This window comes from Oncorhynchus keta, chromosome 20, assembly GCF_023373465.1.
Source record: "Oncorhynchus keta strain PuntledgeMale-10-30-2019 chromosome 20, Oket_V2, whole genome shotgun sequence".
Lineage (NCBI taxonomy): Eukaryota > Metazoa > Chordata > Actinopteri > Salmoniformes > Salmonidae > Oncorhynchus > Oncorhynchus keta.
The window spans coordinates 15,753,024-15,779,411 of record NC_068440.1 but is presented as its reverse complement, the minus strand read 5'-3'; the positions used below and the strand labels follow the sequence as shown (position 1 = coordinate 15,779,411).

The 26,388-nt window shown below is 44.9% G+C and overlaps 1 protein-coding gene across 1 annotated transcript in view; it reads left to right on the top strand.

Annotated features, from left to right (window-relative positions):
* Positions 1–26,388, top strand: part of LOC118391642 (trafficking protein particle complex subunit 9-like) — a 414,365-nt gene that overhangs the window by 224,549 nt on the left and 163,428 nt on the right. Inside the window, exon 21 of the mRNA XM_052472165.1 lies at positions 22,572–22,682. Coding sequence (XP_052328125.1) covers positions 22,572–22,682 — 111 coding nt within the window. The remainder of the gene's footprint in view (positions 1–22,571; positions 22,683–26,388) is intronic.

Genomic DNA, 26,388 nt, shown 5'->3' with positions numbered 1-26,388 from the left:
TGATGCTGGTTGGACTGCAGGGCACAAGGGACTGTCATATCCTGCGAACTCAAGAGTTTAGACTGTCTCTCTCTCTACCTCTCTCTCCCTCGTTCCCTCGCTCCTTCATTGTTTGCGGAGTGTACATCTTGAGATTTCACCTGCAGCATGCTCTTCAGAGGAGGCACCAGCTCTGGCCTGGCATACGCCTGTCATAGAGAGCTGTGACTTGTCATAGACCTGTTGTAGGTCCTCACAGTAATCACCTGGACCTGTATACAGTATAACATTGCAGATATTATAGGTCCCTGTATGTATACACTGAGTGTACAAAACATTAAGAACACCTTCCTAATATTCAGTTGCACCCCCTTTTGCCCTCAGGACAGCCTCAGTTCGTCGGGTTTGTACTGCAAGGTGTTGAAAGCTTTACACAGGGCTGTTGACTCCAATGCTTCCCACAGTCGTGTCAAGTTTGCTGCTGCTGGATCTCTGCTCCGAATATCTTGTTCCATTTCATCCCACTGATGCTCGATTGAGATCTGGTGACTGGGCAGGCCACTGCAGTAAGCCCAATTCACAGTCATCTTCGTGGAACCATTCCTGGACAATCCTAGCCTTGTGGCATGGGGCATTATTCTGCTGAACAAATCTATTTGCAGATGGATACACTTCCGCCATTAAGGGATGAACCTGATTGGCAATGATGTTCGCTATCCGGCATTCTTGCTTTTTTCTGAAAGTGGAACTCTGCTGCCGTACCCCATTTTGTGTCAAGGTACAATGAGTTGTGCCTTTTATGGGTCTTTGGGCACCAATGTTGTACAGGACTGTCAGTTGACTGACTGTCGCTCGTCTGTTGCTCTGGACAATTCATGTCAGCCTACTTTGTGCTCTTTCGTGAATGACCTGTTTTCAACCACTAGCCTGCTGTTGGTTGGATGTCCTCTGGGTGGTGGACCATTCTTGATACATACGGGAAACTGTTGAGTGTGAAAATACCTGCAGTGTTGTAGTTCTTGACACATTCAAACCTGTGTGTCTGGCACCTACTACCATACCCTGTTCAAAGACACTTAAATATTTTGTCTTACACACCCTCTGATTGGCACACATACCCAATCCATGTCTCAATTGTGTCGAGGCTTAAATATCCTTCTTTAACCTGTCTCCTCCCCTTCATCTACACTGATTGAAGTGGATTTCACAAATTACATCAATAAGGGATCATAGCTTCCACCTGGATTCACCTGGTCAGTCTGTCATGGAAAGTGCAGGTATTACTAATGTGTGTGTGTGTGTGTGTGTGTGTGTGTGTGTGTGTGTGTGTGTGTATATGTATACAGTGGGGCAAAAAAGTATTTAGTCAGTCACCAATTGTAAGCAAGATTTCTGGCTCGCACAGACCTGTAACTTCTTCTTTAAAAGGCTCCTCTGTCCTCCTCTCATTACCTGTATTAATGGCACCTGTTTGAACTTGTTATCAGTATAAAAGACACCTGTCCACAACCTCAAACAGTCACACTCCAAAATCCACTATGGCCAAGACCAAAGAGCTGTCAAAGGACACCAGAAACAAAATTGTAGACCTGCACCAGGCTGGTAAGACTGAATCTGCAATATGTAAGCAGCTCGGTTTGAAGAAATCAACTGTGGGAGCAATTATTAGGAAATGGAAGACATACAAGACCACTGATAATCTCCCTCGATCTGGATCTCCACTCAAGATCTCACCCCGTGAGGTCAAAATGATCACAAGAACGGTGAGTAAAAATCTCAGTACCACACGGGGGGACCTAGTGAATGACCTGCAGAGAGCTGGGACCAAAGTAACAAAGCCTGCCATCAGTAACACAGTACGCCACCAGGGACTCAAATTCTGCAGTGCCAGACGTGTTCCCCTGCTTAAGCCAGTACATATCCAGGCCCGTCTGAAGTTTGCTAGAGAGCATTTGGATGATCCAGAAGAAGATTGGGAGAATGTCATATGGTCAGATGAAACCAAAATATAACTTTTTGGTAAAAATTCAACTCGTCGTGTTTGGAGGACAAAGAATGCTGAGTTGCATCCAAAGAACACCATACCTACTGTGAAGCATGGGGGTGGAAACATCATGCTTTGGGGCTGTTTTTCTGCAAAGGGACCAGGACGACTGATCTGTAAAGGAAAGAATGAATGGGGCCATGTATCGTGAGATTTGAGTGAAAACCTCCTTCCATCAGCAAGGGCATTGAAGATGAAACGTGGCTGGGTCTTTCAGCATGACAATGATCCCAAACAAACCGCCCGGGCAATGAGGGAGTGGCTTCGTAAGAAGCATTTCAAGGTCCTGGAGTGGCCTAGCCAGTCTCCAGGTCTCAACCCCATAGAAAATCTTTGGAGGGAGTTGAAAGTCCGTGTTGCCCAGCAACAGCCCCAAAACATCACTCTAGTGGAGATATGCATGGAGGAATGGGCCAAAATACCAGCAACAGTGTGTGAAAACCTTGTGAAGACTTACAGAAAACGTTTGACCTCTGTCATTGCCAACAAAGGGTATATAACAAAGTATTGAGAAACTTTTGTTATTGACCAAATACTTTTATTCCACCATAATTTGCAAATATATTCTTAAAAAAAAAAATGTTCTCCTCATTTTGTCTGTCATAGTCACTTTCTGGATTTTCTTCTTCTCATTTTGTCTGTCATAGTCACAGTGCACCTATGATGAAAATTACAAGCCTCTCTCATCTTTTTAAGTGGAGAACATGCTCTCAGGCACCATGCCAGAATCTCCCATAAGTGTTAAATAGGGTTGAGATTTGGTGACTGAGATGGCCGTGGCATATTGTACATGTCATTTTCATTCTCATCAAACCATTCACTAATCACTTGTGCCCTGTGGATGGGGGCATAGCCATGGTAGCCAAAATAATGGCCAAGATAATGTCCTGCCCAGTATTTGTATACATGACCCCCCCATGATGCGACGTTAATTGTTAAATTAACTTAGATACTAAACCTGTGTGGAAGCACCTGCTTTCAATATACTTTGTGTAATTTAATGGTGTTTACATTATTTTGTCAGTTACCTGTGTATGTGTATATATACAGTACCAGTCAAAAGTTTGGACACCTACTCATTCCAGGTTTTTTCTTTATTTGTACTATTTTCTACATTTTAGAATAATAGTGAAGACATCAAAACTATGAAATGACACATATGCAATCATGTAGTAAACAAAAAAGTGTTAAACATTCGTCAAAGTAGCCTTGATGACAGCATTGCACACTCTTGGCATTCTCTCAACCAGCTTCATGAGATAGTCACCTGGAATGTACCTAGAAGTCCAGCATCTCGGAGTCGCCTCTTCAGTGTTGACATTGAGACTGGTGTTTTGCGGGTACTATTTCATGAAGCTGCCAGTTGAGGAATTGTGAGGCGTCTGTTTCTCAAACTAGACACTAATGTACTTGTCCTCTTGCTCAGTTGTGCACCAGGGCCTCCCACTCCTCTTTCTGTTCTGATTAGAGCCAAATTGTGCTGTTCTGTGAAGGGCGTTGTACACAGCGTTGTATGAGATCTTCAGGTTCTTGGCAATTTCTCGCATGGCATTGCCGTTTCTGGCCATTTTGAGACTGTAATCTAGTCTAAAGAAGGACAGTTTTATTGCTTCTTTAATCAAAACAAGTTTTCAGATGTGCTAACATAATTGTAAAAGGGTTTTCTAATGATTAATTAGCCTTTCAAAATGATAAACTTGGATTAGCTAACACAATGTGCCATTGGAACACAAGATTGATGGTTGCTGATAATGGGGCCTCTGTACACCTATGTAGATATTCCTTTAAAGAATATGCCGTTTCCAGCTACAATCGTCATTTACAACATTAACAATGCCTGCACTGTATTTCTGATGAATTTTGTTATTTGAATGTCCTCTTTAAAAAACAAGGACATTTCTAACTGACCCCAAAGTTTTGAATGGTAGTGTATACAGTTGAAGTCAGAAGTTTACATACACCTTAGCCAAATATATTTAAACCCAGTTTTTCAATTCCTGACATTTAATCCTAGTAAAAATACCCTGTCTTAGGTGAGTTAAGATCACCACATTATTTTAAGAATGTGAAATATCAGAATGGTAGAGAGAATGATTTATTTAAGCTTTTATTTCTTTCATCACACTCCCAGTCAGAAGTTTACATACACTAAATTAGTATTTGGTAGCATGGCCTTTAAATTGTTTAACTTGGGTCAAACGTTTTGGGTAGACTTCCGCAAGCTTCCCACAATAAGTTGGGTGAATTTTGGCCAGTACCTCCTGACAGATCTGGTGTAACTGAGTCAGGTTTGTAGGCCTCCTTGCTCACATACACTTTTTCAGTTCTGCCCTCAAATGTTGGCTTTGTGATGGCCACTCCAATACCTTGACTTCGTTGTCCTTAAGCCATCCAAACTTTGGATGTATGCTTTTGGTCATTGTCCATTTGGAAGCCCCATTTGCGACCAAGCTTTAACTTCCTGACTGATGTCATGTTCTGTTATAATCTCCACCCGGCACAGCCAGAAGAGGACTGGCCACCCCTCATAGCCTGGTTCCTCTCTATGTTTCTTCCTAGGTTCTGGCCTTTCTAGGGAGTTTTTCCTAGCCACCGTGATTCTACACCTGCATTGCTTGCTGTTTGGGGTTTTCGGTTGGGTTTCTGTAGAGCACTTTGTGACATCAGCTGATGTAAGAAGGGCTTTATCAATACATTTGATTGTCTTGAGATGTTGCTTCAATATATCTATATAATTTCCCCCTCATGATGCCATCTATTTTGTGAAGTGCAACAGTCCCTCCTGTAGCAAAGCACCCCGACAACATAACGTTGGTCATTATGACCAATCAGTTCTGTTTTTGGTTCATCAGACCAGAGGACATTTCTACAAAAAGTACGATCTTTGTCCCCATGTGCAGTTGCAAACCGTAGTCTGGCTTTTTTATGGTGGTTTTGGAGCAGTGGCTTCTTTCTTGCTGAGCGGCCTTTCAGGTTATGTCGATATAAGACGCGTTTTACAGTGGATATAGATACTTTTGTACCTGTTTCCCCCAGCATCTTCATAAGGTCCTTTGCTGTTGTTCTGGGATTTATTTGCTCTTTCCACCAAAGTACTTTCATCTCTAGGAGACAGAACGCGTCTCCTTCCTGAGCAGTATGATGGCTGCGTGGTCCCATGGTGTTTATACTTACATACTATTGTTTGTACAGAATACCGTGGTACCTTCAGGCGTTTGGAAATTGCTCCCAAGGATGAACCAGACTTGAGGAGGTCTGCAATTTCTTTTTCTGAGGTCTTGGCTGATTTCTTTTGATTTTCCCATGATTTTCCCACGAGACACTGAGTTTAATGGTAGGCTTTGAAATACATCCACAGGTACACTTTGACTCAAATGATGTCAATTAGCCTATCAGAAGCTTCTAAAGCCATGACACAATTTTCTGCAGTTTTCAAAGCTGTTTCAAGGCACAGTCAACTTAGTGTATGTAAACTTCTGACCCACTAGAATTGTGATACAGTGAATTGTAAGTGAAATAATCTGTCTGTAAACAATTGTTGGAAAGTGACTTGTGTCATGCACAAAGCAGATGTCCTAACCGACTTGCCAAAACTATAGCTTGTTAACAACAAATTCGTGGAGTGGTTGAAAAACGAGTTTTAATGACTCCAACCTAAGTGTATGTAAACTTCCGACTTCAACTGTATATTTTTATTTATTTAACCTTTATTTAACTAGACAAGTCAGTTAAGAACAAATTCTTATTTTCAAAGATGGCCTACCCTGGCCAAAACCTAACCCGGATGACGCTGGGCCAATTATGTGCCGCCCTATGGGACTCCCAACATGGCCGTTTGTGACACAGCCTAGAATTGAATCAGGTTCTGTAGTGATGCCTCTTGCACTGACATGCAGCTCCTGCACCACTCGGGAGCCCATATACAAACGTATGAGGACACCTCTTCAAAATAGTGGATTCGGCTATTTCAGCTACACCCGTTGCTGACAGGTGCATATCGTGCACGCAGCCGTGTGTTCTCCGTAGACAACCATTGGCAGTAGAATGGTCTTACTGAAGAGCTCAGTGACTTTCAATATGGCACATTCATAGGATGCCACCTTTCCAACAAATCAGTTCGTCAAATTTCTGCCTTGCTAAAGCTGCACCAGTCAACTGTAAGTGCTGTTATTGTGAAGTGGAAACGTCTAGGAGCCACAATGGCTCACCCACAAAGTGGTATGTCACACAAGCTCACAGGGCCGGTTAACCTCTTGCTCTTACCTGGCACGCAGGCGTCCCATCTAGAGCTCTGGAAATGCAAATGCACTACGCTAAATGCTAATAGTATTAGTTAAAACTCAAACGTTCATTAAAATACACATGCAGGGTATTGAATTAAAGCTACACTCGTTGTGAATCCAGGCGACAAGTCAGATTTTTAAAATGCTTTTCGGCGAAAGCATGAGAAGCTATTATCTGATAGCATGTAACACCCCAAAAGACCCGCAGGGACGTAAACAAAATAATTAGCATAGTCGTCGCTACACAAACCGCACAAATAAAATATAAAACATTCATTACCTTTGACCATCTTCTTTGTTGGCACTCCTAGATGTCCCATAATCACTATTGGGTCTTTTTTCGATTAAATCGGTCCATATATATAGCCTAGATATCGATCTATGAAGACTGTGTGATAAACGGAAAAAAAATAGCGTTTCATAACGTAACGTAATTTTTAAATTCAAAAAGTCGACGATAAACTTTCACAAAACACTTGAAATACTTTTGTAATGCAACTTTAGGTATTAGTACACGTTAATAAGCGATAAAATTCATCAGGAGGCGATGTCAATGCTATAGGTGTCTGTCTCGAAAAAATGTCTTGGAAGAGCTCGACCAAAACATCCGGTCGGAGACCGGAGAATCGATTCCCTTGATTCGGTTAGACCAAGAATCAAAGCTGAATCAAATGACAAGACTCTAGACAACGTGTGGAAGCTGTAGGCACTGCAACCTCGGCCTCATTTAATTCGGTTCACTTTGAACAATTCCTTGAAGTCGCGCATGGATATTTATTTCCATTTTCAGTGATCAGATTTTCCTGCACTTTTCGATGAAACGCACGTTCTGTTATAGTCACAGCCGTGATTTAACCAGTTTTATAAACGTCTGAGTGTTTTCTATCCACACATACTAATCATATGCATATACTATATTCCTGGCCTGAGTAGCAGGGCGCTGAAATGTTGCGCGATTTTTAACAGAATGTTCGAAAAAGTAGAGGGTCGACTTAACAGGTTAATGCTGAAGCACCTAGCGCTTAAAAACGCTTGTCCTCGGTTGCAACACTCGCTACCAAGTTCCAAACTTTTTCTGGAAGCAACGTCAGCACAAGAACTGTTAGTTGGGAGCTTCATGAAATGGGTTTCCATGGCCAAGCAGACGCACACAAGCTTAAGATCACCACACGCAATGCCAAGCGTCGGCTGGAGTGGTGTATAGCTTGTCGCCATTGGACTCTGGAGCAGTGAAAATGCATTCTCTGGAGTAATGAATCACGCTTCAATATCTGGCAGTCCGACGGACAAATCTGAGTTTGGCAGATGCCAGGACAACGCTACCTGTCCTAATGCATAGTGCCAACTGTAAAGTTTTGTGGAGGAGGAATAATGGTTTGTGGCTGTTTTTCATGATTTTTGGCTAAGCCCCTTAGTACCAGTGAAGGGAAATCTTAACACTACAGCATACAATTACATTGAATACGATTTTGTGCTTCCAACTTTGTGGCAACAGTTTTGGGAAAGCCCTTTCCTTTTTCAGCATGACAATGCCCCCGTGCATAAAGCGATGTACATACAGAAATGATTTGTCAAGATCAGTGTGGAAGTTCTTGACTGGCCTGCACAGAGCCCTGACCTCAACCCCATTGAACACCTTTGGGATGAGTTGGAATGCTGACTGTGAGCCAGGCCTAATCGCCCAACATCAGTGCCCGACTTCGCAAATGCTCTTTTGGCTGAAAAAAAGTCCCCGCAGCAATGTTCTGACATCTAGTTATGCCCATGATTTTGAAATGAGATGTTCGACGGGCATTTGATCATGTTGTGTATGTGTGAAATAGTCAGGGATCTGTTCATGACAGAAACCTGTTGGAACCGTACCGGTATTGCGTACAGCAGCTGGGGTCTGTTATGTGACATAGCGTATGGGGCGTTTCATTCTGTCAGACACACATGCGCACAAACACACACGTGCACAGATGTTCCATGCTATCAGGACATGGTTCAGTCTTCAGTCTAAGCCTTTTGTTGATAGCCCAGCCTTCTATCTGCTCTGCTTGCATAAATGCAGGCAGTGTACTGTTCCCCACAGGCTCACACACACACACATCACGCACTCTAAAAATAGCAACACATTGGCAGGACTCTAAATCCACCCAGCCCAAACGTAATGAAGCACATTTCATTTGATGTAGGAGGGCTGTAGACGTATTGTCAGTGTTGTGCCAGAGGAGGAATCGTCACATATTGATCTTGGATCCTGAGGATTGAGGATTGACCAGCCGTTGATCTGCTTCTCCTCGTTCTCGCTGCCGCCACCTTCTACCCAGTGATGATGATGGTTCTATCATGTGATGATGATGGTTCTATCCTGTGATGATGATGGTTCTATCCTGTGATGATGATGGTTCTATCTTGTGATGATGATGGTTCTATCTTGTGATGATGATGGTTCTATCCTGTGATGATGATGGTTCTATCCTGTGATGATGATGGTTCTATCTTGTGATGATGATGGTTCTATCTTGTGATGATGATGGTTCTATCCTGTGATGATGATGGTTCTATCTTGTGATGATGATGGTTCTATCTTGTGATGATGATGGTTCTATCCTGTGATGATGATGGTTCTATCCTGTGATGATGATGGTTCTATCCTGTGATGATGATGGTTCTATCTTGTGATGATGATGGTTCTATCCTGTGATGATGATGGTTCTATCTTGTGATGATGATGGTTCTATCTTGTGATGATGATGGTTCTATCCTGTGATGATGATGGTTCTATCCTGTGATGATGATGGTTCTATCTTGTGATGATGATGGTTCTATCTTGTGATGATGATGGTTCTATCCTGTGATGATGATGGTTCTATCCTGTGATGATGGCAGCCATTTTGACCACTACCACACCTAAAAAACAAACACCAACCCCCACAGTACTAGGCTAGCTCGGCCACCTGTGGTTGCTTTTTCAGATGAGACTATCTGAATTAGTGTTGCACCAATATGATATTTTTGGTCGATATCCAATATTATCCTTGCCAAAAAAACGATACCGATATTAACCATTTTAGCGGCCTTTTAAGCATTCTAGTACAGTTAAATAGTTGAAACACACACACATTCTGACCAAAAGGTAATTTTGTTGTCATTTACATATTACCAGTAAAACATCATCAAAACCAATTTCTTTCACTTATTTACTGTGCTGTTTCATTGTTCATTTGTTCAGTCTCAAACAGGATTTCATCATACATGTCAAGCTGTGAAGTTTCAGCTCTGTCCATCCGTGGCTTCACTTCCTCATTGTCTGTTTCCGTTTGTCCAGCTGTGTCTAACATTTCACGTAAACCCTGTTTCTTGTCTGCATCGAAGTAGCGGTCCTTGTACCCACCATCGAGCGTGGTGGCGACACATTAAAGAGGCTCAGAGAGAATGCCTGTTAAAGAAGTAGCGGTCCTTGTACCTACCATCGAGCGTGGTGGCGAGACAGTAAAGAGGCTCAGAGAGAATGCCTGTTAAAGAAGTAGCGGTCCTTGTACCTACCATCGAGCGTGGTGGCGAGACAGTAAAGAGGCTCAGAGAGAATGCCTGTTAAAGAAGTAGCGGTCCTTGTACCTACCATCGAGCGTGGTGGCGAGACAGTAAAGAGGCTCAGAGAGAATGCCTGTTAAAGAAGTAGCGGTCCTTGTACCTACCATCGAGCGTGGTGGCGAGACAGTAAAGAGGCTCAGAGAGACTGCCTGTTAAAGAAGTAGCGGTCCTTGTACCCACCATTGAGCATGGTGGCGAGACAGTAAAGAGGCTCAGAGAGAATGCCTGTTAAAGAAGTAGCGGTCCTTGTACCTACCATCGAGCGTGGTGGCGAGACAGTAAAGAGGCTCAGAGAGACTGCCTGTTAAAGAAGTAGCGGTCCTTGTACCCACCATTGAGCATGGTGGCGAGACAGTAAAGAGGCTCAGAGAGAATGCCTGTTAAAGAAGTAGCGGTCCTTGTACCCACCATCGAGCGTGGTGGCGAGACAGTAAAGAGGCTCAGAGAGACTGCCTGTTAAAGAAGTAGCGGTCCTTGTACCCACCATTGAGCATGGTGGCGAGACAGTAAAGAGGCTCAGAGAGAATGCCTGTTAAAGAAGTAGCGGTCCTTGTACCTACCATCGAGCGTGGTGGCAACACAGTAAAGAGAGACTGTCAATTAAAGAAGTAGCGGTCCTTGTACCTACCATCGAGCATGGTGGCGAGACAGTAAAGAGGCTCAGAGAGAATGCCTGTTAAAGAAGTAGCGGTCCTTGTACCTACCATTGAGCATGGTGGCAACACAGTAAAGAGGCTCAGAGAGAATGCCTGTTAAAGAAGTAGCGGTCCTTGTACCTACCATTGAGCATGGTGGCAACACAGTAAAGAGGCTCAGAGAGAATGCCTGTTAAAGAAGTAGCGGTCCTTGTACCTACCATTGCGCAGGGTGGCGACACAGTAAAGAGGCTCAGAGAGAATGCCTGTTAAAGAAGTAGCGGTCCTTGTACCTACCATCGAGCAGGGTGTCGACACAGTAAAGATGCTCAGAGAGAATGCCACAGAATTGCTTGTTCACAGCCTCTTGTAGAGTAAGTTTTAACCCCACGGTCTGTGTGGGCAGTCTTGTTGAGCAGGCGTTTCAATGCCATGACAGGGTATCACATCAGGGATGCAGTTGAAGAGCTTATTTCTCCAGTCAGTTGTTTGAATGGAGCTAGGAGTGTTTCCAAGTTTCAAACATGTTCTCAAATGCCATTGAAATGGCAGCAGCGGTATGAGAACCAGCACATTCTTGAACATGCAATACGGCTTTCCTCAGTACGATATCCTCGTCGACCCACTGTGCTGTCAGACTCAGCATGCTCATGGGGCTGACATCGCTGGTCCAAATATCAGTTGTGAAGCTAATAGCAGTTACGCCCATAGCAAGTAGCTCAGGGATGTGCGCTTTATCAATACTGTGTAACTCCGGTAGGGCAACATCTGAAAAATAGCGCCTACTGGGTAGTGTGTACCGGGGCTCGCGGTGCTCAACCAATCGTAGAAAGCCAACATCATCCACGACAGAGAACGGTTGATTGTCAAGGGCAATGAATTCCATTATCTTGGCTTTAATGGGTTTCGTCTTTGAGTTGTCTCGCTGAAATGTTATTACTCTTTCAAATGGCTGCTCGACTTGAACTTGTTTAGTTGTTGGAAGTGTGCGCTTAGTACGTTATATAGGTACGTACCTCATCTACCTACATTATATAGGTAGGTACCTCATCTACCTACATTATATAGGTATGTACCTCATCCACCTACGTTATATAGGTACGTACCTCATCTACCTACGTTATATAGGTACGTACCTCATCTACCTACTTTATATAGGTACGTACCTCATCTACCTACGTTATATAGATACGTACCTCATCTACCTACGTTATATAGGTATGTACCTCATCTACCTACGTTATATAGGTGTGTACCTCATCTACCTACGTTATATAGGTATGTACCTCATCTACCTACATTATATAGGTAGGTACCTCATCTACCTACATTATATAGGTATGTACCTCATCCACCTACGTTATATAGGTACGTACCTCATCTACCTACGTTATATAGGTACGTACCTCATCTACCTACGTTATATAGGTACGTACCTCATCTACCTACGTTATATAGGTACGTACCTCATCTACCTACGTTATATAGGTACGTACCTCATCTACCTACGTTATATAGGTACGTACCTCATCTACCTACGTTATATAGGTACGTACCTCATCTACCTACGTTATATAGGTACGTACCTCATCTACCTACGTTATATAGGTACGTACCTCATCTACCTACGTTATATAGGTACGTACCTCATCTACCTACGTTATATAGGTACGTACCTCATCTACCTACGTTATATAGGTGTGTACCTCATCTACCTACGTTATATAGGTACGTACCTCATCTACCTATGTTATATAGGTACGTACCTCATCTACCTACGTTATATAGGTGTGTCATCTACCTCATCATCTACCTACGTTATATAGGTACGTACCTCATCTACCTACGTCATCTATATAGGTGTGTACCTCATCTACCTACGTTATATAGGTGTGTACCTCATCTACCTACGTTATATAGGTACGTACCTCATCTACCTACGTTATATAGGTACGTACCTCATCTACCTACGTTATATAGGTACGTACCTCATCTACCTACGTTATCTATAGGTACGTTACGTACCTCATCTACCTACGTTATATAGGTGTGTACCTCATCTACCTACGTTATATAGGTACGTACCTCATCTACCTACGTTATATAGGTACGTACCTCATCTACCTACGTTATATAGGTACGTACCTCATCTACCTACGTTATATAGGTACGTGCCTCATCTACCTAGGGTGCGTACCTCATCTACCTACGTTACGTACCTCATCTACCTACGTTATATAGGTACGTTACGCATCCTCATCTACCTACGTTATATATCTACTCTTATAAAGGTCATCGTTATATAGGTACGTACCTCATCTACCTACGTTATATAGGTACGTACCTCATCTACCTACGTTATATAGGTACGTACCTCATCTACCTACGTTATATAGGTATGTACCTCATCTACCTACGTTATATAGGTACGTACCTCATCTACCTACGTTATATAGGTGTGTACCTCATCTACCTACGTTATATAGGTACGTACCTCATCTACCTACGTTATATAGGTACGTACCTCATCTACCTACGTTATATAGGTACGTACCTCATCTACCTACGTTATATAGGTATGCACGGCAGCTTTGACATCGGCTTTGCACATCGGTGTTAAACTAGACATCGGGCCCATACTGATGTTGGCATTTTTATTTAATATCGACCGATTCCGATATGCTTACCGATATAGTGTCCATCCCTAATCTGAATAACACCAAACTAGCTAAAGGAGTAGCAGAAGTGGTCTCATCCATGGTCTCAGGGTTTGATGGTTGTGGATGTGTTTGTAGGTACAAACAGCCAGAGACACAGCTAGTCAAATGATTTGCATGGCCATCTGTTTAAAAGCTTGTTTGGCCATCAGTGGTGGCTCTAAGAAGAAAGGAGCTGCCCTGGGCCGCCAGGTTTGGGGAATGGGTTGCCAAGTTTGGTAAGTTATTCTGTCCGACAGGATGGGGGGGCCTCTCTACCAATCAATAACGGTGAATGGCTGATCTCACGGCTCATTCGTCAGCGTGACATAGCGCTGTCCAGAAAGATCTGGTGGTGTGTGTGGGAGGGTGTTTGTGAACATTAGAACACACGCACACATTAGAACACACGCACACATTACGTAAAGAAAACCTATTAAGGAGCACTCATCCATTCCTGTCCAGTCCTAACATCACAACATCAAAGGTGTTTGTCCTTTCATCACGGACTGTTTCCTAGCTGCTGTAGGAGGCTGTTTCTTCTCTCCACACCAGTCTTTCTCTCTCCTCTATTCTACGGCCTATCTCTGTCTGTTTCTCCTCTCCAGCTTGTCTCTGTCTGACTGTCTTTCTCCTCTCCAGCCTGTCTGTCTGTCTTTCTCTTCTCCAGCCTGTCTGTCTTTCTCTTCTCCAGCCTGTCTGTCTTTCTCTTCTCCAGCCTGTCTGTCTTTCTCTTCTCCAGCCTGTCTGTCTTTCTCTTCTCCAGCCTGTCTGTCTGTCTCTTCTCCAGCCTGTCTGTCTGTCTGTTTCTCCTCTCCAGCCTGTCTGTCTGTCTTTCTCTTCTCCAGCCTGTCTGTCTTTCTCTTCTCCAGCCTGTGTGTCTGTTTCTCCTCTCCAGCCTGTCTGTCTGTCTACCTGTCTGTCTGTCTGGTTCTCCTCTCCAGCCTGTCTGTCTGTCTGTTTCTCCTCTCCAGCCTGTCTGTCTGTCTGTTTCTCCTCTCCAGCCTGTCTGTCTGTCTTTCTCTTCTCCAGCCTGTCTGTCTGTTTCTCCTCTCCAGCCTGTCTGTCTGTCTGCCTTTCTGTCTGTCTGGTTCTCCTCTCCAGCCTGTCTGTCTGTCTTTCTCTTCTCCATCCTGTCTGTCTGTTTCTCCTCTCCTGTCTCTTTCTCTTCTCCAGCCTGTCTGTCTGTCTTTCCCTTCTCCAGCCTGTCTGTCTTTCTCTTCTCCAGCCTGTCTGTCTGTTTCTCCTCTCCAGCCTGTCTGTCTGTCTGCCTGTCTGTCTGTCTGGTTCTCCTCTCCAGCCTGTCTGTCTTTCTCTTCTCCAGCCTGTCTGTCTGTCTATCTTTCTCCTCTCCAGCCTGTCTGTCTTTCTCTTCTCCTGTCTGTCTGTCTGTCTGTCTGTCTGTCTGTCTGTCTGTCTGTCTGTCTGTCTGTTTCTCCTCTCCAGCCTGTCTGTCTGTTTCTCCTCTCCAGCCTGTCTGTCTGTTTCTCCTCTCCAGCCTGTCTGTCTGTTTCTCCTCTCCAGCCTGTCTGTCTGTTTCTCCTCTCCAGCCTGTCTGTCTGTTTCTCCTCTCCAGCCTGTCTGTCTGTTTCTCCTCTCCAGCCTGTCTGTCTGTCTTTCTCTTCTCCAGTTTGTCTGTCTGTTTCTCCTCTCCAGCCTGTCTGTCTGTCTGTCTGTTTCTCTTCTCCAGCCTGTCTGTCTGTTTCTCTTCTCCAGCCTCTGTATGTCTGTTTCTCCTCTCCAGCCTCTGTATGTCTGTTTCTCCTCTCCAGCCTGTCTGTCTGTCTGTCTGTCTGTCTGTATGTTTCTCCTCTCCAGCCTGTCTGTCTGTATGTTTCTCCTCTCCAGCCTCTGTATGTCTGTTTCTCCTCTCCAGCCTCTGTATGTCTGTTTCTCCTCTCCAGCCTGTCTGTCTGTTTCTCCTCTCCAGCCTGTCTGTCTGTTTCTCTTCTCTAGCCTGTCTGTCTGTTTCTCTTCTCTAGCCTGTCTGTATGTCTGTTTCTCCTCTCCAGCCTGTCTGTCTGTCTGTATGTTTCTCCTCTCCAGCCTGTCTGTCTGTCTGTCTGTCTGTTTCTCTTCTCCAGCCTCTGTATGTCTGTTTCTCCTCTCCAGCCTGTCTGTCTGTTTCTCCTCTCCAGCCTGTCTGTCTGTTTCTCTTCTCCAGCCTGTCTGTCTGTTTCTCCTCTCCAGCCTGTCTGTCTGTCTGTCTGTTTCTCTTCTCCAGCCTGTCTGTCTGTCTGTTTCTCTTCTCCAGCCTCTGTATGTCTGTTTCTCCTCTCCAGCCTCTGTATGTCTGTTTCTCCTCTCCAGCCTGTCTGTCTGTCTGTCTGTCTGTCTGTCTGTCTGTCTGTATGTTTCTCCTCTCCAGCCTGTCTGTCTGTATGTTTCTCCTCTCCAGCCTCTGTATGTCTGTTTCTCCTCTCCAGCCTGTCTGTCTGTTTCTCCTCTCCAGCCTGTCTGTCTGTTTCTCTTCTCTAGCCTGTCTGTCTGTTTCTCTTCTCTAGCCTGTCTGTTTCTCTTCTCTAGCCTGTCTGTATGTCTGTTTCTCCTCTCCAGCCTGTCTGTCTGTCTGTTTCTCCTCTCCAGCCTGTCTGTCTGTCTGTCTGTCTGTTTCTCTTCTCCAGCCTCTGTATGTCTGTTTCTCCTCTCCAGCCTGTCTGTCTGTTTCTCTTCTCCAGCCTGTCTGTCTCTTTCTCTTCTCCAGCCTGTCTGTCTGTTTGTTTCTCCTCTCCAGCCTGTCTGTCTGTTTCTCCTCTCCAGCCTGTCTGTCTGTTTCTCCTCTCCAGCCTGTCTGTCTGTTTCTCCTCTCCAGCCTGTCTGTCTGTCTGTTTCTCCTCTCCAGCCTGTCTGTATGTCTGTTTCTCCTCTCCAGCCTGTCTGTATGTCTGTTTCTCTTCTCCAGCCTGTCTGTATGTCTGTTTCTCTTCTCCAGCCTGTCTGTCTGTTTCTCCTCTCCAGCCTGTCTGTCTGTCTGTTTCTCCTCTCCAGCCTGTCTGTCTGTCTGTTTCTCCTCTCCAGCCTGTCTGTATGTCTGTTTCTCCTCTCCAGCCTGTCTGTATGTCTGTTTCTCTTCTCCAGCCTGTCTGTATGTCTGTTTCTCCTCTCCAGCCTGTCTGTCTGTCTGTCTGTTTCTCCTCTCCAGCCTGTCTGTATGTCTGTTTCTCTTCTCCAGCCTGTCTGTATGTCTGTTTCTCCTCTCCAGCCTGTCTGTCTGTCTGTTTCTCCTCTCCAGCCTGTATGTCTGTTTCTCTTCTCCAGCCTGTCTGTATGTCTGTTTCTCTTCTCCAGCCTGTCTGTATGTCTGTTTCTCTTCTCCAGCCTGTCTGTCTGTTTCTCTTCTCCAGCCTGTCTGTCTGTTTCTCCTCTCCAGCCTGTCTGTCTGTTTCTCCTCTCCAGCCTGTCTGTCTGTTTCTCCTCTCCAGCCTGTCTGTCTGTCTGTTTCTCCTCTCCAGCCTGTCTGTCTGTCTGTTTCTCCTCTCCAGCCTGTCTGTATGTCTGTTTCTCCTCTCCAGCCTGTCTGTATGTCTGTTTCTCTTCTCCAGCCTGTCTGTATGTCTGTTTCTCCTCTCCAGCCTGCCTGTCTGTCTGTCTGTCTGTTTCTCCTCTCCAGCCTGTCTGTATGTCTGTTTCTCTTCTCCAGCCTGTCTGTATGTCTGTTTCTCCTCTCCAGCCTGTCTGTCTGTCTGTTTCTCCTCTCCAGACTGCCTGTCTGTGTTTATCGTGTCTGTCTGTCTTTCACATTCTCTTTTTCTTTCTTATTTTTCCACACAGATAAAAGGCAACATTCCTTGGAAAAAGACAGTCAAGTTTTCAGAATGGTCTTAAATAAGAATAATGTATGTAGTCCACAGTACAGCAGGAGGTACTCAAAAACAACTGATGTCTCATGTCTACCAGCTGTGTACTGATGTCTCATGTCTACCAGCTGTGTACTGATGTCTCATGTCTACCAGCTGTGTACTGATGTCTCATGTCTACCAGCTGTGTACTGATGTCTCATGTCTACCAGCTGTGTACTGATGTCTCATGTCTACCAGCTGTGTACTGATGTCTCATGTCTACCAGCTGTGTACTGATGTCTCATGTCTACCAGCTGTGTACTGATGTCTCATGTCTACCAGCTGTGTACTGATGTCTCATGTCTACCAGCTGTGTACTGATGTCTCATGTCTACCAGCTGTGTACTGATGTCTCATGTCTACCAGCTGTGTACTGATGTCTCATGTCTACCAGCTGTGTACTGATGTCTCATGTCTACCAGCTGTGTACTGATGTCTCATGTCTACCAGCTGTGTACTGATGTCTCATGTCTACCAGCTGTGTACTGATGTCTCATGTCTACCAGCTGTGTACTGATGTCTCATGTCTACCAGCTGTGTACTGATGTCTCATGTCTACCAGCTGTGTACTGATGTCTCATGTCTACCAGCTGTGTACTGATGTCTCATGTCTACCAGCTGTGTACTGATGTCTCATGTCTACCAGCTGTGTACTGATGTCTCATGTCTACCAGCTGTGTACTGATGTCTCATGTCTACCAGCTGTGTACTGATGTCTCATGTCTACCAGCTGTGTACTGATGTCTCATGTCTACCAGCTGTGTACTGATGTCTCATGTCTACCAGCTGTGTATTGATGTCTCATGTCTACCAGCTGTGTATTGATGTCTCAAGTCTACCAGCTGTGTACTGATGTCTCAACTCTACCAGCTGTGTATTGATGTCTCATGTCTACCAGCTGTGTACTGATGTCTCATGTCTACCAGCTGTGTACTGTAGGTGAACTCTGATGACTCACCTGCTTTCCAGGCCAAAAATCTCAGCAGTCTGCCTCCCTCCTCTTAGAGAGACACCAATGTCCTCAACCCTTTCGCTCTACTTTCTTCCTCCCTCCTCTTAAATCCCTGAGTAAATGGAGACATCATTAGAGTTTGCCCCGGCCTCTAATAAAGTGTCACCGTAATTAAAATACCATATTTCTAGCAGGGGGCGTCCATGTTTCTCCGACTGTCTCCTTGCCTCTGCTGGCAGACATGATTAACACAGCGGAGGATAGTACCAAGAAAGAGAGGAGGTGACAACTGATTTATCGTCCCCACCGTTTAGCTGAACCATCAATCAGGAAGCACCGACACAGCAGCTTAGCCAATCAGGAGACAGCGCCGTAGAACAGGGCTGTGGAAACTGTCACCACGGAAGTAGCTTAATAGCAAAAACTATCAGGAAGTCATCTGGACAAAGTTTATAATGTGGCAACTTGCACATCACAGACGTTGGCGCTGTACCAGAGGTAGAAATGTTTTAAAAGTGAACCATTTCAACAAGTATCTACCCGGGAGACTGACTGACTGACTGACTGACTGACTGGGCTTCTAAAGATCTAAGATGTGAATAAATGATTCAAGGCAGCCAACTATTTGTCTCCGTTTCGGTCTCTGAATTCTAAAGTCTAAATTCTCCTCACAGTCATAGCTTAGAGATAACCTTGGTGTTGTGATCACTGAACTGACCTTTACATTTCACATCGGATACATCAATAAATTAATTTGTCAACATAATATCAGCATAATTATAGAATGATTTTTCCATCTTGTGTAGGTTTTAGGTTAGCAAACGGTGTGGCCTGTGTATGGTAGCTTTTCAATTTGAAGAGAGTAGGCAGGACACACTCACAATTACACGCTTGATGTTTTATTATTTGAAGTTAAAAACATCTGCTCACTCTCTCCCCAGTACCCGTCAGTGTGTGTACCTGTGGTTGGTTCTAACCCGGTTCTATTTATTTCCCTTCCCAACACATGACAACAACATGGTAGCAACACAACATGGCAGCAACACAACGTTGTAGCAGCACAAAACATGGTACAAACGTTATTGGGCACAGACAACAGCACAAAGGGCAAGAAGGTAGAGACAACAATATATCACGCAAAGCAGCCCCAATTGTCAGTAAGAGGGTCCATGATTGAGTCTTTGAATGAAGAGCTGGAGATAAAACTGTCCAGTTTGAGTGTTTTTTTTTGCTGCTCGTTCCAGTCGCGAGCTGCAGTGAACTGAAAAGAGTAGGGACCCAGGGATGTGTGTGCTTTGGGGACCTTTAACAGAATGTGACTGGCAGAACGGGTGCTGTATGTGGAGGATGAGGGCTGCAGTAGATATCTCAGATAGGGTGTAATGAGGACTAAGAGGGTTTAATAAGTAAGCATCCACCAGTGGGTTTTGTGACGGGTATACAGAGATGACCAGTTTACAGAGGAGTATAGAGTGCATTGATGCGTCCTATAAGGAGCATTGGTGGCAAATCTGATGGCCGAATGGTAAAGAACATCTAGCTGCTTGAGAGCACCCTTACTTGCTGATCTATAAATTACATCTCCATAATCTAGCATAGGTAGGATGGTCATCTGAATCAGGGTTAGTTTGGCAGCTGGGGTGAAAGAGTAGCGATTACGAAAAAGGCAACCAAGTCTAGATTTAACTTTAGTCTGCAGCTTTGATATGTGCTGAGAGAAGGACAGTGCACCGTCTAGCCATACTCCCAAATACATTCTAAGCTCTAAACCCTCAGAGGTAGTAATCACACCGTTGGGGAGAGGGGCATTCTTCTTACCAAACCACATGACCTTTGTTTCGGGTGGTGTTCAGAACAAGGTTAAGGGCAGAGAAAGCTTGTTGGACACTAAGAAAGCTTTGTTGTAGAGCGTTTAATACAAAATCCAGGGAGGGGACATCTGCATATAAATGGATGAGAGAGCTTCCTACTGCCTGAGCTTTGTTGTTGATGTAAATTGAGAAGTGCGTGGGGCCAAGTATTGTGCCTTGGTGTACTCACTTGGTGACAGGCAGTGGCAAATGTTCAGATTTTATACTCTGCACTCTTTGAGAGTGGTAGTTAGTAAACCAGGCCGAAGACCCCTCAGAGACACCAATACTCCTTAGCCAGCCCACAAGAATGGAATGATCTACTGTATCAAAAGCTTTGGTCAAGTCAATACAAATAGCAGCACAACATTGCTTAGAATCAAGGGCAATGGTGACATCATTGAGGACCTTTAAGGATGCAGTGATATGTCTATAACCTGAGCGGAAACCAGATTGCATACCAGAGGGGATACTATAGACATCAAGAAAGCCAGTCAGCTGTTTATTGACAAGTTTTTCAAACACTTTTGATAAACAGGGCAAAATAGAAATAGGCCTATAACCGTTAGGATCACCTTGATCTCTCCCTTTTATTAAAGGATGAACTGTGGCTGCCTTCCAAACAATGGGACCCTCCCCAGAGAGGAGAGTCAGGTTAAAAAAGGTCTGAGAATGGCTTGGCGATTATAGGGGCTGCAACCATAAAGAAGAAAGGGTCTAAACCCAGATATTTTTGGGGGGTCAAGTTTCAGGAGCTCCTCTAGCACCTCGGTTTCAGTGACTGCCTGCAGGGAAAAACTGGGCAGGAGTAGCTGGGCAGGGGAAAAATAGGGAGAAGCATTTGGGATAGTCGCATTAGAAGGGGCGAGAGATGAGGAAATGTTGGACGTGCAAGGAGGCATGGCTGAGTCAAATATGAATTCTGACTTAATGAAGTGGTGATTTAAGAGCTCAGCCATGTGGGTTAGACCCACAGAGAGAACTGCTCCTTAAACTAACTAACTTTGGCCTTCCGGATGGTCTGAGTGCACTTATTTCTCATTTGCCTGAACGAGTATGCATGTTTCGAGCCTTTTGCCAAATGGAATTCTTGAGGTGGAGTAACTCTGCAAGATCGTGGTCGAACCAGGGGCTGAAAGTTTTTTTTTTATACCACTGAAATATCAAAAAAGAAGGTCCAAGTGTCTTCGACAGAGGGGATCAAGCAGATTCTATATCAATTTACAAAGGCCAAGACATGAAGGAAGGCATTCTCATTAAAGTTTTTTAGCAAGCGTCTATGACAAATCAGGACAGGTTGTTTCACTGAGCAGACATTACAAACACAGGCTGTAAAACAGTGATCCCTAAGGTCATTACAGAAAATACCAGACCGATACCTATCAGGATTATATGTGAGGATAGCATCGAGTAGAGTAACCTTTTATGGGTGTTTGGAGTCATACCTTGTGGGATTGGTAATAATCTGACAAAGATTTAGGGAGTCCCATTGCTTTAGGACTTGGTCAGGTGGTTTAAGCTTGTCGAAGTTTAGGTCACCTAGCAGGACAAATTCAGACTTAGTTTAAGGGGCCAGGAGAGAGCTTAGGGCAAGTAGGGTACAGCCCGGTGCTGATGGTGGATGATAACACCAAGCAACAGTCAACAAAGTTTAATTTGTTAAAACCAGCCATTCAATTTTTCGGGGGACAGACTTGGTGGAGACAACCAAGCATTGAAGGTGATCCTTGGTAAAGATTGCCACTCCCCCACCTTTGGAAGATCTGTCTTGCCGAAAAAAGGTTATAACCAGAAAGGTAAACATCAGTGTTCCAAACACTCTTTCTTAACCACATCTCAGTAATGACCAACACATCTGGATTGGAATTGTTAACCCACACTTTCAATTGATACGTTTTAGATATTAAGCTTCTAGTGTTAACATGCAGAATACCCAAGTTTTTATGAGAGCAGAAATCAGTGAAGCAGATATCAGAGCCCAAATCAGAATTGGGGCTAACAGCAGTAGATGGGCCAGGGTGTACATGCACATTTCCAGAAATCATCAGAAGTAATACAATCAGGTTAAGGCAGAGGACAGGGAGATTTCTGCAGTGTTGATTTTTATGACATTTGAATGTGCATCAGATGGCAACAAGATCATATTGTGCAGCAATTTCATCAGGTAACATGAATACAAAGCTGGTGAGAGGTGGTTAGAATAGGATGGGAGGCCAAGAGTCTGTGTAGCCATTAGAGAGTCAGAGTCCCCAGTGTGGGAACAACAGTATGTCCCACGGCCAGGTAAACAAGCAAGTTCATAGTCAACAAAGCACGCAGGAGTCCTGAGGCAAATAGCATAAAGCACAAGAAAAAATATAACGACTTGGGGCTAGCCGTTGTAAGTTCAGAGTCACTCGCCACAATAGTGAGTGTGTGGCGGGGGTACCTGTACCAGACAGGCCAGGGCAGACGGTGAACAGGTCACCAGGTGGAATCCGACTTGGGAGAATCACACCCACTTGGGAGAATCTATTTTCGGGAGGCAGATTCCTAGTTAATGTAGCTAACAAGTCTATCCACTGTTTTTTTCCAAGTGGAAAAGGAGGTCGTTAGCTAGCTATACCCCTTCAGTTTCGGCAAATGTTTCTTTAAAACGTCCAAACAAAGTTGTCCTGTAGCTGTTACATTTTGGAGATTCTGATGTGAAGACCCGGTTCTATCTTTCTCCCCAGAACCCGTCAGTGCCACCTGCTGCTGGATGTATTCAATTCAACAGAACATGAGCTGACGGTCAGCGCCAACAACAACCAGGACCTGGTGCTGCACGCCTCAGAGTGTCAGAGGTATGTGACCTTTAACCTGCCCATTCAAAGGGAGTCAGTGGATGACATTCCTTACCCTGTAAGCCTCCCATACTCAACGGACCCAGAACGGGGTCAATACGAACTGCCAGTCGAGCTTCGACCCCAGGTAATCCTATAAGCCCACATACGACCTGGAAAATGCATGAAATGAACAATCCCTTTAAACCCCCCCTAGCTGCATCTCTAAACGCACATTCATGAAGACATGTTGGAAGTTTGTTTACAGTGAGCTACTCTACGTCTTGACATTGGATTATTCTGACACTGTCGCTTCCTCGCCCTCCCTTTCCCCTTCCTATCTCTGAACCTCGCCTCTCTCCCTGTCTCCATTCCTCTCCTCTCTTCCTCGCCCTCCCTTTCCCCTTCCTATCTCTGAACCTCGCCTCTCCCTGTCTCCATTCCTCTCCTCTCTTCCTCGCCCTCCCTTTCCCCTTCCTATCTCTGAACCTCGCCTCTCTCCCTGTCTCCATTCCTCTCCCTCCCTTTCCCCTTCCTATCTCTGAACCTCGCCTCTCTCCCTGTCTCCATTCCTCTCCTCTCTTCCTCGCCCTCCCTTTCCCCTTCCTATCTCTGAACCTCGCCTCTCTCCCTGTCTCCATTCCTCTCCTCGCTTCCTCTCCCTCCCTTTCCCCTTCCTATCTCTGAACCTCGCCTCTCTCCCTGTCTCCATTCATCTCCTCTCTTCCTCGCCCTCCCTTTCCCCTTCCTATCTCTGAACCTCGCCTCTCTCCCTGTCTCCATTCCTCTCCTCGCTTCCTCGCCCTCCCTTTCCCCTTCCTATCTCTGAACCTCGCCTCTCTCCCTGTCTCCATTCCTCTCCTCTCTTCCTCATACCGCCAGTTAACCCTCTGAACATTACCGAATTCTGATTCCTGTCACAGCTATCTCTGAGCACCGTCCTCCTCCTGCGATGAGTACAGGTGGGGAAGTGTGCGTGTGTGGGGAACACCACATGGGTGCCCCACAACAAGCCCTACTCTACCAGAGAGGAATGCTCTCTTACTTCCTGGAGAGAACATGGGGTGGTGTGGGGGGTTGTTCTTTTCAGAATATCCTTCTCTAGGACTTTATTTTATTTAACTTTTATTTAGTCTTTATTTAACTTGGCAAGTCAGTTAATAACACATTCTTATTTACAATGACGGCTAGGAACAGTGTGGTTAACTGCCATGTTCAGGGGCCGAACGACAGATTTTTACCTTGTCAGCTCGGGGATTCGATCTAGCAACCTTTCGGTTACTGAGCCCAACACTCTAACCACTAGGCTACCTGCCTGCCGCCGACTATTGGACAATGTAGCTTTTAGGACAGCTCTACAAATGATTAGTGTGAATGTTTGTCTTTCTTATACTCTACACGGCTGGTTCATAAGTTAGGTCCATTTTGCTGCTCAAAAGATGTAGGGAGGTCTCCTAATTTTTCCAGGGAAGTGACAGTAAGCTCCTTGTTCTCTCGTCTATTGGTAAAATGATAACACGTTAGGAATGATGCACCAACTGCATTCAGAGACGTCTTTTTAAAGAGCTTGTGTTATCTTTTAAAGAGTTTTAATTAAGAATGTGCACGTGAGCCAGTGCACACACAGGTCAGCGGTTCATTTTTAATCGCTGGTATTACAGCTGCGGTGGAGACAAAGAGCTCTGAATCCCGCCTGAGCTTCCATACATTAGAACAGGAAAACACTCAGTGAACTTAAACCCTGGATTCTATAAGATATTAAGAAGGGAAATTGTCCAAATAATCTTTTATGCAGTTTATTAACTTTTTTTTAAACAATTATTCCATCTGTATATATTGCGTTAACAAAAACCCTCTCTGTTTATATAGTGCTATTCTATTAGTTTAAAGTTAAGCTGGGAATGTTATTTGCATTAATACAACAATGCATAGGGCATGTGGATGCAGAGGAGGAGTAATTAACAAAACCCCTCTCTGTTTATATAGTGCTATTCTATTAGTTTAAAGCTACACTGGGGATTTTAATTTGCAGAAATATGACGCTGCTCGTTCATGGCAGAAAGAAAGAGGTTTGGTTGCTTTCATGTTCTCCCATCTTTCAACGCTCAGCCTCCTCCTAGATCTTTAACCCTCGTTCCTGTTCATTACTGCTGAAAGACAGATGAGAGGTGAGATGAAGACAGCGATATGAATAAGAATGGCCCCTCTGATGTTTGGAAGCCCTAGAAAGCTCGAACACAGACCTCTGTCTGCCTCTTCAACCAGACATGCTTTTGTATGAGGTTTTCACCGTGGGGGATAGGGAGAATAGAAAGAGCAGGACTTGTGTCTATTTTAGTTTGATTCTTTTGTCTTTGTGCTCTCCAAAATTCATTGACCCCTTTGGTGTTTAAGTTCATCTTTGTCTTGATTTGTATGGGCTGCTACAATATTATTCATGACTTTAATGAAATTCACAGCATGAGACCTCAAGGGACCATAACCCACAATTAAAATGAGAGAACCTTTATGCAGCCCTGAATAAAGCTAAGTAAGCCAATGTAGCGGGGACGAGTGACATACTTGTTGATGAACAGAAAGCGAAATACACTCAGTTGCCAGTTTATTAGGTACAGAACAGTACCAGAACAGCCAGAATTCTTCTGGAAATTCTTGCTCAATTGGTATCAAAGGACCTAATGTGTGCCAGGAAAACATTCTCCATTCCATTCCACCACTGCTGCCAGCATGTACTGTTGACACCAGGTAGGATGGGGCCCATGGACTCATGCTGCTTACTCCAAATCCGGATGATGCAACAGTGACTCGGCGTGATGCAACAGTGACTCGGCGTGATGCAACAGTGACTCGGCGTGATGCAACAGTGACTCGGCGTGATGCAACAGTGACTCGGCGTGATGCAACAGTGACTCTGCGTGATGCAACAGTGACTCTGCGTGATGCAACAGTGACTCTGCGTGATGCAACAGTGACTCTGCGTGATGCAACAGTGACTCTGCGTGATGCAACAGTGACTCTGCGTGATGCAACAGTGACTCTGCGTGATGCAACAGTGACTCTGCGTGATGCAACAGTGACTCTGCGTGATGCAACAGTGACTCTGCGTGATGCAACAGTGACTCTGCGTGATGCAACAGTGACTCTGCGTGATGCAACAGTGACTCGGCGTGACGCAATGCAATGCCATCAGCGTGATGCAACAGTGACTCAGCGTGACGCAATGCAATGCCATCAGCGTGATGCAACAGTGACGCAACAGTGGCTCGGCGTGACGCAACAGTGGCTCGGCGTGACGCAATGCCATCAGCGTGACGCAACAATGACTCAGCGTGACGCAACGCAATGCCATCAGCGTGATGCAACAGTGACGCAACAGTGGCTCGGCGTGACGCAACAGTGGCTCGGCGTGACGCAATGCAATGCCATCAGCGTGACGCAACAATGACTCAGCGTGACGCAACGCAATGCCATCAGTGTGACGCAACAGTGACTCGGCGTGACGCAATGCAATGCCATCAGCGTGACGCAACAGTGAGTGACGCAACAGTGACTCAGCGTGACGAAACAGTGACTCAGCGTGATGCAACAGTGACTCAGCATGACACAACGCAATGCCATCAGCATGACGCAACAGTAACTGGGATTGGGTGGACCAGGCAATGTTTTTCCACTCCTCAGTGTTGGTGATTGCATGGTCGCTGGAGCAGCTTCTTGTTTTTAGCTGATA